Source organism: Spermophilus citellus, assembly GCF_964194105.1.
Source record: "Spermophilus citellus genome assembly, chromosome: 12".
In the NCBI taxonomy this organism is placed as follows: domain Eukaryota; kingdom Metazoa; phylum Chordata; class Mammalia; order Rodentia; family Sciuridae; genus Spermophilus; species Spermophilus citellus.
Window position 1 is genome coordinate 84,015,236 of NC_138198.1, and position 18,878 is coordinate 84,034,113.

The 18,878-nt window shown below is 38.2% G+C and overlaps 1 protein-coding gene across 4 annotated transcripts in view; it reads right to left on the reverse strand.

Annotated features, from left to right (window-relative positions):
• The window catches only part of OSBPL1A (oxysterol binding protein like 1A), a 217,301-nt gene that overhangs the window by 175,566 nt on the left and 22,857 nt on the right, over positions 1 to 18,878 (reverse strand). For all 4 annotated transcript variants that reach the window (XM_081263607.1, XM_081263606.1, XM_081263608.1 and 1 more), the window contains exon 5: positions 6 to 117. In XM_081263607.1, the coding sequence (XP_081119733.1) occupies positions 6 to 117 (112 nt within the window). The remainder of the gene's footprint in view (positions 1 to 5; positions 118 to 18,878) is intronic.

Genomic DNA, 18,878 nt, shown 5'->3' on the forward strand with positions numbered 1-18,878 from the left:
TTTACCTTCAAGCATGCTTCTGATTTCTTTGTCATGTGTAGCTTCTTTTGCTGTCTGTCCACTTCCATTTACCACTGTAGTATCAGCGTCGTATTCTAAGAGAAGCATTACCAATTCCTAAATAGACAAATTATTTTTGGCCATATTAAGCTAAGATTTTATTATATTCCTTTTCCAAATTATCAATCATTACAGAGTTTTACAAAAAAAAGTCCTATATAAGGATCTTTATATGACATCAATTATGACAATAAGTGATTCAAATAATTGTAATAATAATTGATGATTGCCTAGAAAACTGCCAATCCACAATACACAGCCAACATCTATAAATAAGTTTTAAAATAAATTATGTGGCATGTACCAAAATTATTCTTGTGATAAAACTAAATGTGTAAGTTTAAAAAGCCATTATTCAAATTAGAACATATAGTATATTCATTTATCATTCCTCTAAGGCCTGATGAGAAACAATAATTCCCCAAAAGACCTACATTTCTTAAAGTTAATATTTATTCATTCAGAAAATAGAATAATATTCTCTGAAGTGATATAAACTAATGAGATGTACTATACTGCTGAGGAATTGCTTATCATGAAGCAAACAACAAATGACAGTTTCATTCATGTATAAGTGGCTAATTGCTATTTTAGGAATTTCAAATTAATTGTTAATATATGTTAAGTCCAGGTATCACTGGTCAGTTATATAACTTAAAACAAATGGAGGAGAAAAATGCAGACAATAGAAATTTGATATCTGCTTTGCCTGAGATATATAGTGCCCAAGGAGAGAATAATGACAGTGCTTGCTTTCAAGCTCCACACTAAGTGCTGTTCTAACTCCTAGGATGACAGTGGCTATAACCTAGGAAGTGATATTTCATGTTGTCATAGGAAATTTTATGGCCCAAAGGAAAGAGAAAACTTCTATGTTATTTAAAAATATATTTTTATAGTTAAGTACTTAAATAACATTAAAAAAACACAAACAAGAAAAGGAAATAATATACTCATTTTCCTAATCACTAAATGACCACTATAAACATTTTGCTCTTTCTTTCTAATCATTTTCCATTGCAGAAGTTTTAGTTTTTATGTTGTTTTGTTTTTAAGAGACAGGTCTCACCAATGTTGCCCTTGTCAGCCCTGAACTCCTGGGCTTTAAATCTTCTTGTTCAGTCTTCCAAGTCTCTGGGACTATAGGAGTGCACCACTGTACCACCCTAAACTTAAGATGTTTTAAACATAATTTCATCCATAGGAAATAGTTGTTTTATGTTATACACCTATTTTCTAATATATATGTCTAGTATATGACATATTTTTCATGGCTCAATATTATTCTGTTATTATATATATTATATATATTATTCTACGTTATATAGAATTATATATATGTATCTATATCTGTAATCTGGGATTTTATATAATATATATATATATACACATATATATATATATATATATATCTGTGTCTGGGGGGTTTTTGTTGTTGTTGTTGCTGTTGTTTATTCTTTTGTTTTGTTTTGCAGTGCTGGAAATTAAACCCAGGGCCTGTACATATTAAGAACTCTAACGCTTAGCTACACCCCCAGACCTTTCCCGCCTATTTTTAAATGCAGTACGTAGGGGCTAGAGCTGTAACTCCGTGGTGGAGCTCTTGCCTAGCATATGCGAGGCCTATTTTTAATTGCTCAGTGGACGTTTTGCTGCATAACTACTCTTAAATTAAATTTTAAAAAAGTTAAAGTCCAGCTGTGGTTTTCTATGCTCAAAGATCATCCTGCCTTTTAACACTGTAGAGATACAAAACAATTAGCTGTCATCTTTTTCTTCGTCATCCCCCAAGATCTGGAATTCTTCACCTAGTACTTACGAGTCCCTGGTACTTTTAATTTCCACTCCGCCCTCACAGGTATCCCTTTCATCCACTGAGAAAACTGTTCTTTTCTGAACCATTCAACAATTGCCCACATATTTAATTAATTATTTCACTTAACATACTTATATACTTAACATTGTACAAGGCTTCACAGAGAACATTCCTGGATATCAACTACTGTGTGTGGCCCAGTAGTAGAGTACTTTCCTAGCATGTGCAAAGTCCTAAGCTCAATTTCCAGCACTGTGAGGAAAAAAAAAAAAATGAAGTGACTTTAGAAAGCTCCGACAAACTTTGCACACCTGTTTAGGATGAAATCAAGGAAAAAAATCAATAAAATAGCAGAGATAAAGCAATCTATGTGGTGGGGGGAATATATTTCCAAGTGCCAACAATAGAAAGAAGAATTAAGAGTGAAAACTATTTCAAAGACCAATAGAAATATTACACAGGGAGCCCATGTGGAGGAAGATAAGCCCCATTTTAGATACATGAAATTTCAGCTCCCTGAGGGGTAGCTAAGGCCACCAACATGCAACTGAACAGAGGCCCTGGATGCCTGCAGAGTAGTCTGAGGTAAAATTACAGATTTCCAAATAACCCCCTAGGAACTAAAAAAATGAAGCCATAAGAGTAGATTGGTTTGTTGAACAAAGTTTCCCGAGAAAAGAAAAGGGTGTTAAAAAAATGAAGCCTTAAGGGAAAAAACAAAAAAAGAATCATGAAGGCAGCCAGAGAAACTTCAGAGCCTCCTTCCAAAGAAATAATCAGAATGTCAGGTTGCAGCTGAAGAAAACAGAAGCCCTTAAAGTTAGTGAACCACTGATGACCTTTCCCCCAAACTCCAATTCCTGGAGGAGCCAAGAACTAGACTATAAAAGGAGCTAAGGAAGGTGGAAAAGGGAGTGTAGACACATTTTAATAATTTTTTCAACAAATCAGAGCTAATTATATATATATATATATACATACACACACACACACACACACACACACGTGTATATCTCCTATTGTCATGTGTAAGTAAAAAGAACAACAACAATAAGAACAAAAACCAGAGCTAAAACAAGCTCCTGCTCAGAGAAGACATCCTTGCCCACTCTAGGTAGAGTAGCATTAGCCATCCACTAACTCTCCTTCCTCTGCTTGATTCATTTTCCTAGTATTTCCAGTGTCCTGGATTTTTAAGAAGGAAGGGTTTAGAAAAATTGTGCTGTATATGTGTAATAAGAATTGTAATGCATTTCGTTGTCAGGAAAAAAAAAAAAGAAGGAAGGGTTTAGTCTGTTCTATTCACTGTTATAGTCCTGCACCTGGAACACCAGCTATTTATTTTTGAATATTTATGTCCAAATAAAGATGTTCTGCTTAAAATATTCCTGGCCATGACAGCATTTTGACCAACTTGTCAAAGAAGTAATTGGAGGAGCAAAGTTTTGGCTTTGAGCAAGATACTACTTTTCCTTTTTTCCCCCTAGTGGTTAGGATTGATACTCAAAAGAGCTTAAAGAAAATTTAACATGACCATGAATCATACCCTCAAATTGCCCTAACCCCATTCTGCTTAGCAAATTGTCAGTCATTCCTTTATTGCACAATTCTATTCTTGTTATCAACACACAATTCATATCAGGTGAAAGAGCAAAATCCCATACCCATATGGCTTTTAAGTAACTGTATTAAGATACAATTTACAGGCTGGGGTTGTGGTTCAGTGGTAGAGTGCTTGCCTAGCACGTGTGGGACCCTGGGTTTGATCCTCAGCACCACATAAAAATAAATAAATAAAATAAAGGTATTATGTCCAAGTACAACTAAAAAATAAATATTTAAATTTTTTTTAAAAGATATAATTCACATAAATTTCACCCTGTTAAAGTGTAAAATTCTATGGCTTTTTGTATATTTGGAGTTGTGTGCAATAATCATCACTATATAATTTTAGAATATTTTTATCACCCTGAAAAGAAACCCCATATCCATTAACACTCAAACCGTATTTCCCCATTCCCTTGACAACACACTCATCTAATTTCAGTCTCTATGGATTTGTCTATTATGCACATTTTGATGAAGGAAGGTCCTACCCAGCACAGTGTTAAGGTTCATCTATGTCTTGGCACATACCAGTACTTCATTCTTTTGTATTGCTGAACAACACTCATAGCATGAGTATAGCAAATCTTGTTTGATCATTCATTAATGAACATTTGGGTTTATTTTTTGGTTATTATGAATACTCCGGTGTTGATTTTTTAAAAAATCTTTTCCCTATAAAATTATTTTTAAGAGAAATTCAACATGAAAAATTTCATTTATAAAATAATTTCTTTATATAGGCTTCAGGTTTCAAAGTTAGAAGAAATAATTTCTCAAATTTAGCTTAATGAACTTTTGAGATTGTAAGGAGAGACTCAAGAAAATTAGATTAGTTTTGCCTTTAACAATTCTAAGAAAAATATCAGAAAATCTTCTTGGGGTTTATGCTAATATACTATAATAGAGAGGGCAGAAAAAATGTTAATTTTTTAAAAACATTTAAAAATACAGCTACCAAAATGGTTACTTTAAGGAAAAAAAACTGATTATTTAAAGGGGGTAACCTTTAATTATCCAATATCCATATGTGTGGAAATACAATTCTCAAACTCTGGCAAATAAAGTATTCCTTGAATATAAATTACAAATGAAAAAAATATCTACAGAAATACATCTGCTTGGAAAATTATGACTTATTTCCTGAGAAAAATCAAAGTTATGATGAAACTTAAGAACAGATTCAAAACTTAAAAACAATTATTTGTAAGCAAGTGAAATACATAATATCTAATATTTAGCTAACATTTTCAATGTAATAGACACTGTAGGCTGAGGCAGGAGGATTTTTAGTTCAAGGCTCTAATCAACTCGGCAAGATCCTGTCTCTAATAAAATACAAAAAACTTTTACTAACTTAAATCTTCACCAAAATATACCAAGGATACTTATTATTACACCTCTTTTTAAAGGTACAGAACCTGAGGCACAAAAGTAAATGCGTCACATATACTAATATATATATCAAAATACAGCAAGTACAAAAGTACACCACAATCTACTACACAGATTCAAAGTTCACCCTGCAATGAATCCCAACAGTCAACAAGTCCTATTCAAGACCACAGGACTTCTATGAGCTTTGAAAAGTGCCATTCAATTCTTATATTTGAGATACAACTAGTATAAAAGGCAAATATCAAGACAGAAAAGAAAAAAAAAACAAGAACTTGTAGGTCATAAAAGTTAAAAGAACTATAACATCCTGAGAGAAATGAGATGCTTCTTCAATAACCACGATTGAATGCAATGAAAAAGGGACACTCAAAAAAATTATATTTCTTGGGGAATAATACTGATCAAATTATATAGTTAGGTTGTGTACATGTACAAATATGTAACTATGAATCCCACTTTTGTGTATAAATATAATGTAGCAATAAAAAACATGGGAAAATATTTTAAAATTCTTTAAAAAGGCAAAAATAGGGAGCTGGGATTGTAGCTCAGTGATAAAATGCTTGCCTAGCATATGTGAGGCACTGGGTTCTATCCTCAGCATCACATAAAGATAAATAAATAAAATGAAGGTATTTAAAAAAATGGCAAAAGTAAAATATTCTATAGAAAGATTAGAAGATGAATTCAAATATTCCTTCTCAAAATCAGGGGGATAAGAAGAGGATTAAAGAGGGGAAAAAAGGAAAAGCAGAGGATCATTCCTGAAGTTTACTATCTGCCCAACTAGAGTTCCATAAAGAGAAAACTGAATAAACTTCTAAATAGAAGAAACTATTCCAAAGGCAAGGGAAGTAGTTTCTAGATTGAGGAGATGTAATCCTAGAAGGGTCTTCAAGAGTACTATCCTTGGTACCCATCCTGTACGATCCTCAAGACTGGGAACATGATGGATTTTACTTCTATAATCAAGTCATGTACCTGGCACAAGTGACTTTGATAAAAAAATATTTCCTGGACAGAGAGAACCTATTCAAGTGAGCCTTCAAAAAGGACTGGAAACTTCATGGCTAAGAGTGGAAATGTGTGATACCCCATGCAGCAAAGACCTGAGGGGGGCCTGTAGGGGTTGATAACAATTCCCAGCCAACAGGGATCTCAGTCCTGCAACAACTGAATGTGCTTGCAAGTGGCTCCCAAGTCCCAGAATGGAACACAGTCCAGATGACACCTTGATTTTAGTCTGAACAGAGAATCCAACTAGGCTTTACACAGAATTCTGACCTCCAGAAATGTGAACTAATAAGTGGGTAATATATTATTCAGTAACAGAAAACTAATTCAGATTTTAAATTCTAAAGTAAACATAGTAAAATTCTAGGACACTAATGGCAAGGACAGATCCCATCTCACCCCTAACTGCATTTCCCTCTGAGCATATGAGTGTTTAGAATAAAGACTATACTTCCCAGCTACCCTTTAGGCTAGTTCTAACCAGTGGGCTAAAGAGAGATGTCACATAACATCAACTTATAGGAATCTTCTGTCAGAGGTAGTAGAGTATATATATTCTTTGTCCCTTTTTTGCCTCCTATACCGTGATTCCTGAAATTGAGGAGCTCTCACACACTGGATAATATAGTCAAAGCCACACATAGTAGAACACGATAGAAGAATCTTGAGTATTTGCCACTTGCCCTAAACTACCTACCTGAACTTTTACTTGAAAGAAAAATAGATTATCTTATTTTAAGTTACTAATATTTTAGTTTCTCTGTCATTGTAATTTCAGCTGAAATACTTTCAATGATTAAATAACAATCTGGTAACACACCCAGGACCAGAAATCAGAAAAGTTCTAGACTTCTCCACAACACTGAAACACTAGAAAACTGACAAAATGCCTCAAAATTCCGAAGGAAAGTGATTTCTAACAGAAATCTCCACACTGGCAAACTATCACTCAAACACAAAGTGAGAGGTATTTTAGACATATAAATTCTCAAGAAGAGTTAATTTCCCAGGCAATCTTTTCCAGGAAGCTTCTAAAGTCTGCTTGAGAAAGACATAAGATATAGGCAATTTCTGATACAGGAGAGTAGTAAAGAGGACTCCCAGAATGACAATCATGTGCACAGCTCTGTGGAACAACTAGTCCAGGTGACAGCAAGAGCACATAGGGAAGCTGGGCATGGTGGTGCACACACAGAATCCCAGCTACTCAGGAGGCTGAGGAAGGAGGATCGCAATTTCAAGCCCAGCATGGACAACTTAGAGAAACGCTCTCTCAAAAATTTTAAAAAGGGCTGGGGATGTAGCTCAGTGGCAGAATGCTTGCTTAACATGTGCAAGCCCCTGAGCTTAAACCCCCCCAGTACCCCAGTATGTGTGTGCATGTGTGTGCATGCACACACATATACAAAGGGACACAAGGAATCAGGAGAGCAGCTGCTTCAAGAAGTGATCATTACATGACACATATATGTCACATGTATGTATGTATACATATGCATATATACATACCACATATATGTATGTATATGGATGTATACATACACACATACACACATGTACATTTGTATCTTCAGTGAAAGTAAAAAGAACTTTGGAATTCATACAAAGATATTAATAATTACATAAGAAAAAGAACTAGTGAAGAAACCCCACATAGATATTAAATCTAGAAAACAAATAGGATATATGTAGCTCAAGCTAGCATAGTCATAATAATGTAAACTCAGCATTTACTTAACCAAAACCTAGTAATTCAATAAGAGAATGAGAAAAGTAAAGTGGTTCGAGCAGGGGTTAAGTCAGAGAGAAACAACAACAAAGAGAACAAAATGCTTATCTGCCACAGATAAAGCAATAGAAAAAGAAATCAAGAATCAGTGATAGGACTAGAGACAAGGCTCAATGGTAAAGCACTTGCCTAGCATGAGTGAAGCCCTGTGTTCAATTCTCGGCATTGGGGAAAAAAAAATGGTGATCTAAGCTTGTTACTTATAAACAGGTAAGTTTAAAAAGGGGGAGGGGCACTGGGATGTGGTTTAGTGGTAAAATGCTTGCCTAGCACATGAGAGGTGCTGGGTTCAAGCCTCAGCACCACATAAAAATAAATAAAATAAAAATAAAGGTATTATGTCTAACTAAAAAAAAAAAAAAAACCTCTACAGTAACAACTAAAATTAAAAAGTGTTTGCCTCAGGGAAATAAGAATCTGAGTGGACAATCATGGGGCAAGGGTCATAGGTTTTTCCTTTCAAAAGTTTACAATATCTGACACTCTAAATTGAATGCATAAGCATGTACACACAGATTTTTCTAAGAGACAACTCTCAAGTCTTAAATATGAAACATTTAAAAATATTAACTGTTAGGTGAAAGGCTCAGGAACACGGTCAAGTTAACTATACACTTAATAATGTCCATGAAGCTACCACAAATAAACTCTGTATCCCAGTTAAGAGTATGAAGAAACTAGAGAAAAGAAAATCTTTGCTAGCTACACTTCTGACAGAGGATTAATATCCAGAACACATAGAGTTCCAAAAACTTAACACCAAAACAAACAAACAAACACAACCACCCAATCAACAAATGGGTACATGAACTAAACACATGCTTCTCAAAAGTAGTACAAATGACCAATAAATACATGAAAAAAATGTTCAACATCTTTAATAATCAGAGAACTGCAAATCAAAACTACACTAATACTTTATCTCACTTCAGTTAGAATGGCAGCCATAAAAAATACAAACAATATGGTCTGGGACTGTAGCTCAGTGGTAGAGCACTTGCCTTGCATGTGGGAGGCACTGAGTTCAATCCTCAGCACCACATAAAAATAAATAAAATAAAGGCATGCTGTCCAACTACAACTACAAAAAAAAATTTTTTTTAAATACAAACAATAGCTGGATGTGATGGTGCACACCTGTATCCGAGAAACTCTGAAGGTTGAAGCAGAAAGATTACAAGTTCAAGGCCAGTCTCAGCAACTTAGCAAGACCTGGTCTCAAAATAGAACCAGAAATGTAGCTTAGTGGTAAAGCACTTCTGGGTTCAATCCCCAGTACAATTAAAAAAAATAGTAAATTCTACAGAGGACATAAAGGAGAAAGGAACACTTATATACTGTTATTGAGATTGCAAATTAGTACAACCAGTATGGAAATCAGTACGAAGGGTCCTCAAAAGATTAGGAACTGACCCAACTAGAACATACCTCAGTATTTATCCTAAAGAATTAAATTACCTCTGCTAATGTGGTGACTATTTTACCTTGTGGTCCTTTGACAGCAAGCCCAGTGTTTAGTTAGCCTTTCTAGAGCATTATGTCCAGGTGTGAAATATGCTGTCTCAGAACCTGGTGAAGCCATGGTACTCCCTTTCAGTTAAGGGAAGTGCAAGACATAATAATTCTTTGGTGGGGGGACTAGGATCAAATCCAGGGATTTATGCATGTTAGGCAAGCACTCATCAAATCCCCAGCTATTTTTACTTTTGAGGAAATAGCTGAGGAAGCAGAATTGCAAGTTCAAGGCCAGTCTCAGCAATTTATCAAGACACTGTTTTATTAAAGAGAAAAAGCTGGTTATGTAGCTTAGTGGTAAAGGGCCCTAGGCTCAGTCTCCAGTGACACACACACACACACAACACACACAGACACAAAGGACAAAAGTTACTTTCTGACTGTACTTGGGAAAGGAATCAAAGAAGAAAATAGCACTGGGGGGCTGGGGTTGTGGCTTAGTGGTAGAACACTTGCCTAGCATGTGAAAGGCACTGGGTTTGATTCTTAGCACCACATGTAAATAAATAAAATAAAGGTCCAATGACCAAAAAAAAAAGTAGGGCTGAACACAAAGAGGACACAGAGGAACACATTTACATGCATCTCATTGTATTCTCTTGTCCAATTTCACTAATAAACGGACAAGTATAGCTTCCCATTCTTAGAAAGGCCTAATAACCGAAAGGCTCAGACCTCCAGGAATGAGGGCCTGGTCACACCACTATGAAAGCCACAAAGACCAAAATGTATGCTAGCAAGGTGTAGAATTGAGAATGGACAGTAGAGCAGGGAGAAAATAATTCGGTTGTGGCAACAGGAGCTCTAAGTCCCATTAGCCTTCTTCTAAGCATCCCCCAGGAGGACAGGCCAACTGGCACCCTGAAACTTATGAAGAAGTGGACCTGAGCGGAATGAAGAGCGGACTGTGACAGAATCTATAATACACTTCCTGAAGATCACCCTTCAGGAATAAATACTTGCTACTCCAAGAGCTGGGAGTGATCAGAAGGCAGCCTTTATCTGGTAGCCATGTCAGAGGCTATCACAGCTTAAGAGAGTTACATCATGTAAGGTCACACTTCCTTCCCAAGAGAGCCTGTATCCAATGACTGGCTGTCCCAGGTGTATAGAGGCCTGGCCTCTCACCCCAACTTCTGCAGAGCTCTCAGCACAGTGGGCTGAGGCATCCCTTGAGATTGCCTCACAGTTGGCTCTAGTCTCTGCCCACTCTTGCCCCCATCATAGGTATGATCTAGCAGCACTTGACAGACCTGCTCTATATTACTATCCATCTCAGCTGACTTCCTGGAGCACAAATGGCAATATTCCTATGTATGTTTCAGCATAGCTGTCTACCAATAAATGAAACACACATCAAGTTGTTTGGCAGTAGGTAACCCATACGTAGGGAATTCTGGTACAAACCTCTGGATTACACATAACTTCTGTAAGTTAGGTGAGAGAGATGGCATTCCCGAGGTATAGGAAGCATTTGTTTTGAATACATTCTCAATTCCATTCAAAAATAAATAAATTTCAGTGCTACAATCCAAATATTTGCTATATTGATTTTATTCCCATTTGAAACTTATTTTAAAAGCCATTAAAAACTTCAGAATTCTAACTGAGCGAAAAATAAAGCTAAATTAAACGTTTAAAATTTTTGATATATTAACTTTTCACAGTGAACAGCAGGGGTCGCTAATGTACCAAGAAAAGTCGACCATTCCCTCATAAAATTTGGGGAGCTATATTTTATATAATCCAGAGGATAAGAATTTAAAATGCTTTGTAATAAACAAAATCCCTTTTCAATTCAATGATATATTTATTAAATCAATAAATCTCAGGATAATAAGATTATATTACCACAAGAAAATTTGATTCCTTCCCCAAGTATAGTCAGAAAGTAACTTTTTGTCCTTTTTTTTTTTTTTTTTTTTGTGGCACTGGGGACTGAGCCTAGGGCCCTTTACCACTAAGTTACATAACCAGCTATTTCTCTTTATTTTGAAACAGTGTCTTGATAAGTTGCTGAAACTGGCTTTGAACTTGCAATTCTGCTGCCTCAGCCTCTCAAGTAGGTGTGATTTCAGGTCTGAGCCACTATACCCAGCCAATCATGCTTAATTATTAAGCACATAAATTTTTAAGCATTTTTATATGATGCAACCATTTAATTTCAGCTGAATATTATCTTTGGATACAACAGATAACAAAATGCATGCTAACAAAACTAAGGCCCAATTTAATTATTTATTTTTTAGTTAAAGATAGACACAATGTCTTTATTTTACTTCATGTGGTGTTGAGGATTGAACCCAGTGCCTCACGCATGCTAGACCAGCGCTCTACTTCTGAGCTACAACCCCAGCGCAACTAAGGCTCAATTTATATGGTCTCATGTTCAAAGTAGCAGAGTAGAAGAAAAGGCCCAATATGTGAAGAGCCAAGTATTTATAATGAATTGATTTTGATTTACTTAAGAACAGAGATGGGCAGTAAAATCTGTTACTTGCAGTGAAAACACAAAATGAACTGTGTTAAATCCTTGAGAACAAGATTATACTGAACCTAGTAGGAAAGCTAAGAATACAGAACAGTAACTCTAATAACAAGGTATAAGGTGACTGGAAATATTATAAAATGTGTCCAGGAAAACTGGAAAAGCACAGCTGCCTTCCAACTGCAAGAAGTCAGAAAAATTTTATGGTGATTATGTTTGGGCTATACTTTCAAGAATGGGTATGTGTGAAAAATAGATGGCAATAGAACATTCTGCAGTCCACAGAAAAAGATGAGAAATCCAAGACTCTTAAGGGAAACGGCAAGTGGTTCACATATGGGTCATGCAAGTTAATTTGCAGTTCACTTTTGAAACCTGAGTTGAGCATAGCAATTAACCTATGTTTATTATTAATTGTTTTATTATAAATAGTACTATTTTTCTCAACTTTAGTAAGACTGTTTTCTGATTCATAAGTATCAACTTATGAATAGGCCAGAATGGTGTGATATTTACTAATTCAAAGATACTTAAACGGGGTGCAGTGGCACATTCCTGTAATCCCAGCAATTTGGGAGGCTGAGGCAAGAGGATGGCAAGTTTGAAGACAGCTTCAGCAACTTAGGAAGCCCCTAAGTAACTTAGCAAGACTGTTATGGTTTAGCTGTGTCCCCCAAAATCTCATGTGTGAGACAATGCAAAGAGTTTAGAGGTGAATTGATTGGGTTATAAGCATCTTAACCTCCTCAGTGAATTAATCCCAATAGGGATTAACTGGGTGGTGACTGTAAGCAGGTAGCATGTGGCTACAGGAAGTGGGTCATTGGGGGTGTGACCCTGTGGTTTTTATTTTGTCTGTGAGGATGCTCTCTCTGCTTTCTGATCATCATGTCCTGAGCCACTTTCTTCCACCACACTCTTCCACCATGATGTTCTGCCTGTCCTTGAGCCCCCCAAAACAGAACAGCTCTCTGTGGTCACAGCAATGAAAAATTGACTAAAGCAGAGACCCTGTCTCAAAATAAAAAATAAAAAGGGCTGGGGATGTAACTCAGTGGTTAAGTGCCCCTGGGTTCAATACCCGATATCAGAAATAAATAAGTGATCTTTAGGAATCATGTTGGACAGTAGTCAATTATCAAAGTAAACAAATACACTATGTCATACTTAATTTACTACATCATTTAAATTATCAGAAAAATCACAAAAATGGAGTGAAACAACTTTTGGTTGTGGTGGCATTTAGAGCCCAGAAGACTGTTATTCTAAAGAATGAGTATATAAAAAAAGACAAAATTATCAAAACTAACCATATCCATAGTGCTGGATATCCACTAAAAGAAACTATAAATCAAGAAAAGCAGTTATTCTACAGAAACTGCTAGAACTCAAGTTAGAACACCAGGAGTCATTAGCCTTCTAGCCACAGGCAGTTAACCCTTCCCCCACTTGCCCAAAGATGTTTGCCAGGGAAGGGAGAGCAGTTACAGCCAGTAGCTTTCCTGCCAGATGGAACTGACTTGTCTTGGAACAAAAGGCAAAACCTACACCAAGAGACATTAAGAGTAAAAGTAGCAGACCGCCATTGGAAACAAATGGAAAATCTTAATAACTGATAGCATGGGTTGCTTTTCCCATGAGTGCATACGATTCTATTGTAAAAAATTACCACAAACTTTGTGGCTTAAAACAACAGGAATTTTCTATCCATAGTTCTGTATTTAAAAAATCTGAAATGGTGCTCATCAGATAAAATCAAGGTATTACAGGACCAGCTCTGTGGGGAGGATCCATTTCCTTGCTTTTCCATCTTCTAATAGCCATCAGCATTCTTGATTCATAGCCCCTTCCTCCACAATTCCCAAGCCTGAAACACTGCATCAAACTAGCCACATCTCTGACTCCTTTTCTGCTTCCCTCTCACACTTATAAGAATTTCTGTGATTATACTAAATAACCCACAATAATTTTCCTATCTTATGATCAGTCAATCAGCAATCTTGATCTGCAACTTTAATTTCCCCTTACCACATAACTGAACATATTCACAAATCTCAGAGATCAAGATATGAACACCTGATAGTGGGAAGATGGTGGCGAAGGGAGTGCATCACCCCAGTGCGCCGCGTCACTGTGCGGGAGAAAGACGAGGTGAAACAGCTGAAGGCTATCTTGTTGGGAATTTCCAGTGAAATTGAGGTGCTCCAGAATCTAGTGGACGGATTTCCATTGCGCGAGGTTCAGCTGCGGGGGCTCGGTCACGGGCGATTTCTCCGCACAGAGGGTCGCATTGCCTGATCGGCGGATTGCCCCGCAGCTGGAGTCTGCAGCGCGCGCTGGGAAGCGGCGAGGTGTCAGAGCGGGAGTGCAGCGATGCGGATTCTGGGGGCTCCTGCCAGTGGTGCAATGGCCGTGCTTAGTGCTGAGTTCCGGCTTTGAGACAGAGGAGAGAAGCGGTCCAGTTCGATCCTCGACACCTGTCGGACCACGGAGGAGGACAGCAGCTGCCATCTTGGAGAGCTGATGTAATCATCCCTGTTTTCTACTGATCTCGGCTCATTCAGCTACGGAACAGGTGATTTCAGGCTGGTATTTGCCTGCGTCTCGCAGACAGATCGCTCAGGCTCGGGGCTGGAGAATCTGTGGAGAATACTCCTTGGGGCTCGCTCCTGGCAAGGCGTGCGCCGGGCTCTGAGCGGCCGGATTCTGGTTCCCTGGGCTGCTTTGGCCCAGGGCTGGGGAACCTGCGGAGACTGCGTGTTGAAGCCAGCTACAAGTGGAGCGTGCGCTGAGCTCGGGGCGGCTGGGCCCTGACTCCCGGAACAGTTTTGGCCTGGGGCTGGGGAACCCGCGGGGGTTGCTCCTTGGAGCCTGCTCCTAGCGGAGCGTGGCTGGGATCGGAGAGGCCGGGTTCTGGCTCCCGAAGCTGCTTTGGCCCAGGGCTGGGGAACCTTCGGTGACTGCTTCTCGGTCCGGGTCCTGCTGGGTGCTGTGGGGGCCAGGGGGGCAGAGTGGAGTTGCCGCCTGTGCCCAGAGCAGGCCAAGTGACCCGCCGGCGTGGTATCACGTCACCCCAACTGCAGCTGGGGCCGAAGAGAGTAGCTGCCCACGCCTAGAACAGGACCAGCGACCCGACGGCGCGGTAGCCAAGTCACCCCATTTGGAGTAGGGGCTGTGCAGAGCCGCCATCTGAGCTTGCAAGGTAGGCAGACCTGCTACCCACTGGCAGGACAGGCCCGGTAGCCTGCCAGCGTGGTGGACAAGTAGCACCTAGGCAGTCACGTCACACTGGTTGGAGTGGGGGTGGAGCAGAGCCGACGCCCGTGTCCGGAAAAGGCCCAGCGACCCGTTGGAGAGGCAGTCAGGTACCCCCACTGGGAGTGGGGGCTGAGCAGAACTGCCACCCGAGCCCGTAAGGTAGGCAGACCTGCGACCCACTGGCGGAACAGGCCTAGAGGCCTGCCAGCGTGGTAGACACGTCACACCAATTGGAGTAGGGGCCGAGCAGAGCCGCCGCCCACATCCAGATCAGGACCAACGACCCGAGGGCGTGGTAGTTACGTCACCACAATTGGAGTGGGGGCAGAGCAGAGCTGCCACCTGCGCCCGCAGGGTGGGCAGACCTGCGACCGACCAGCGTGGTAGACAGATCACCCTAATTAGAGGAGGAGCACAGCCACAACCCGCCCTGCAAGGGAGATTTCCCAACTATACAAGAGCAATATAAATAAATAGGGGGAAAATTTCAAAAACACAACAGTTTCACCAAGCAGAAAGAAACGCGAGCAGTATGAAAAGACAAGGAAAGAAAGGGCCACAAGCAATGCAGGTCAACTCAACTTTACAAGAGGTAATAGCTGCAACAGACGGAATGTCAGATAAAGAATTCAGGAGATACATGCTTCAGATGATCTGGAGTCTCAAGGAAGACATTAGACAGCAAAATCAGACAATGAAAGATCACTTCGACAATGAATTACATAAACAAATCCAAGAAGCAAAAGATCAACTATACAGGGAGATAGAGGTAATAAAAAACAAACAAACAGAAATCCTAGAAATGCAGGAAGCAATAAACCAACTTAAAAACTCAATTGAGAATACTACCAGCAGAGTAGATCACTTAGAAGATAGAACATCAGACAATGAAGACAAAGTATTTCAACTTGAAAAGAACATAGACAGCTCAGCAAGTCTGCTAAGAAACCATGAGCAGAACATCCAAGAAATATGGGATAACATAAAGAGACCAAACTTAAGAGTCATTGGGATACAGGAAGGCACAGAGCTCCAAACCAAAGGAATAAACAATCTATTCAATGAAATAATACAAGAAAACTTCCCAGACTTGAAGAATGAAACAGAATCCCAAATCCTAGAAGCCTACAGGACGCCGAATGTGCAAAATCATAAGAGATCCACACCTAGACACATTATAATGAAGATGTCCAACATACAGAATAAGGACAGAATTTTAAAAGCTACAAGAGAAAGAAAGCAGATTACATTTAGGTGTAAACCAATCAGGATAACAGCTGATCTCTCAACACGGACTCTGAAAGCTAGAAGATCCTGGAATAACATATTTCAAACACTGAAAGAAAATGGGTTCCAACCAAGAATCGTGTATCCAGCGAAATTAAGCTTCAGGATGGAAGATGAAATTAAAACCTTCCACGATAAACAAAAGTTAAAAGAATTCGCAGCTAGAAAACCATCTCTTCAAAAAATCCTTGGCAAAACATTACAGGAAGAGGAAATGGAAAATAACATTGAAAACCAACAGTGGGAGGTAGGGCAGTAAAGGGGGGAAAGTAATCAAAGAGGAAAACAAATCAGGTTTAGTAACATTAATAAACAAATATGGCTGGAAGAACAACCCATATCTCAATAATAACCCTAAATGTTAATGGCTTAAACTCACCAATTAAGAGACACAGGCTAGTTGAATGGATCAAAAAACAAGACCCAACAATATGCTGCCTACAGGAGACGCATTTGATAGGAAAAGATATACATAGACTGAAGGTGAAAGGTTGGGAAAAATCATACCACTCATATGGACTGCGGAAACAAGCAGGAGTGTCCATACTCATATCTAATAAAATAGATTTCAAGCCAAAGTTAATCAAAAGGGATAAAGAGAGATACTACATACTGCTCAAGGGAACCATACACCAACAAGACATAACAATCATAAATATATATGCCCCAAACAATGGTGCAGCTATGTTAATCAAGCAAACTCTTCTCAAGTTCAAGAGTCTAATAGACCACCATACAATAATCATGGGAGACTTCAACACACCTCTCTCACCACTGGACAGATCTTCCAAACAAAAGTTAAATAAGGAAACTATAGAACTCAATAACACAATTAACAACCTAGACTTAATTGACATATATAGAATATACCACCCAACATCAAGTAGTTACACTTTTTTTTCAGCAGCACATGGATCCTTCTCAAAAATAGATCATATATTATGTCACAGGGCAACTCTTAGACAATATAAAGGAGTAGAGATAATACCATGCATCTTATCTGATCATAATGGAATGAAACTGAAAATCAATGATAAAAGAAGGAAGGAAAAATCATGCATCACTTGGAGAATGAACAATAGGTTACTGAATGATCAATGGGTTTTAGAAGACATCAAGGAGGAAATAAAAACTTCTTAGAGTTAAATGAAAACACAGACACAACATATCGGAAACTATGGGACACATTGAAAGCAATTCTAAGAAGAAAATTCATTGCTTGGAGTTCATTCCTTAAAAAAAGAAAAAACCAACAAATAAATGATCTCATACTTCATCTCAAAATCCTAGAAAAAGAAGAGCAAAACAACAGCAAAAGAAGTAGAAGGCAAGAAATAATTAAAATCAGAGGTGAAATTAATGAAATTGAAACAAAAGAAACAATTGAAAAAATTGACAAAACTAAAAGTTGGTTCTTTGAAAAAATAAATAAAATCGACAGACCCTTAGCCATGCTAATGAAGAGAAGAAGAGAGAGAACCCAAATTACTAGCATACGGGATGAAAAAGGCAATATCACAACAGACACTTCAGAAATACAGAAGATAATCAGAAATTACTTTGAATCCTTATACTCCAATAAAATAGAAGATAGTGAAGGCATCGATAAATTTCTTAAGTCATATGATCTGCCCAGATTGAGTCAGGAGGATATAGACAACCTAAACAGACCAATAACAATAGAGGAAATAGAAGAAACCATCAAAAGACTACCAACTAAGAAAAGCCCAGGACCGGATGGGTATACAGCAGAGTTTTACAAAACCTTTAAAGAGGAACTAACACCAATACTTTTCAAGCTATTTCAGGAAATAGAAAAAGAGGGAGAACTTCCAAATACATTCTATGAGGCCAACATCACCCTGATTCCTAAACCAGACAAAGACACTTCAAAGAAAGAAAACTACAGACTAATATCTCTAATGAACCTAGATGCAAAAATCCTCAATAAAATTCTGGCGAATCGGATTCAAAAACATATCAAAAAAATTGTACACCATGATCAAGTAGGATTCATCCCTGGGATGCAAGGCTGGTTCAATATACGGAAATCAATAAATGTTATTCACCACATCAATAGACTTAAAAATAAGAACCATATGATCATCTCGATAGATGCAGAAAAAGCATTCAACAAAGTACAGCATCCCTTTATGTTCAAAACTCTAGAAAAATTAGGGATAACAGGATCATACCTCAACATTGTAAAAGCAATCTATGATAAGCCACAGGCCAGCATCATTCTGAATGGAGAAAAATTGAAGGCATTCCCTCTAAGATCTGGTACAAGACAGGGATGCCCTCTCTCACCACTTCTGTTCAACATAGTCCTCGAAACACTGGCCAGAGCAATTAGACAGACGAAAGAAATTAAAGACATAAAAATAGGAAAAGAAGAACTTAAATTATCACTATTTGCAGATGACATGATTCTATACCTAGCAGACCCAAAAGGGTCTACAAAGAAACTATTAGAGCTAATAAATGAATTCAGCAAAGTGGCAGGATATAAAATCAACACGCATAAATCAAAGGCATTCCTGTATATCAACGACAAATCCTCTGAAATGGAAATGAGGACAACTACTCCATTCACAATATCCCCCCAAAAAATAAAATACTTGGGAATCAACCTAACAAAAGAGGTG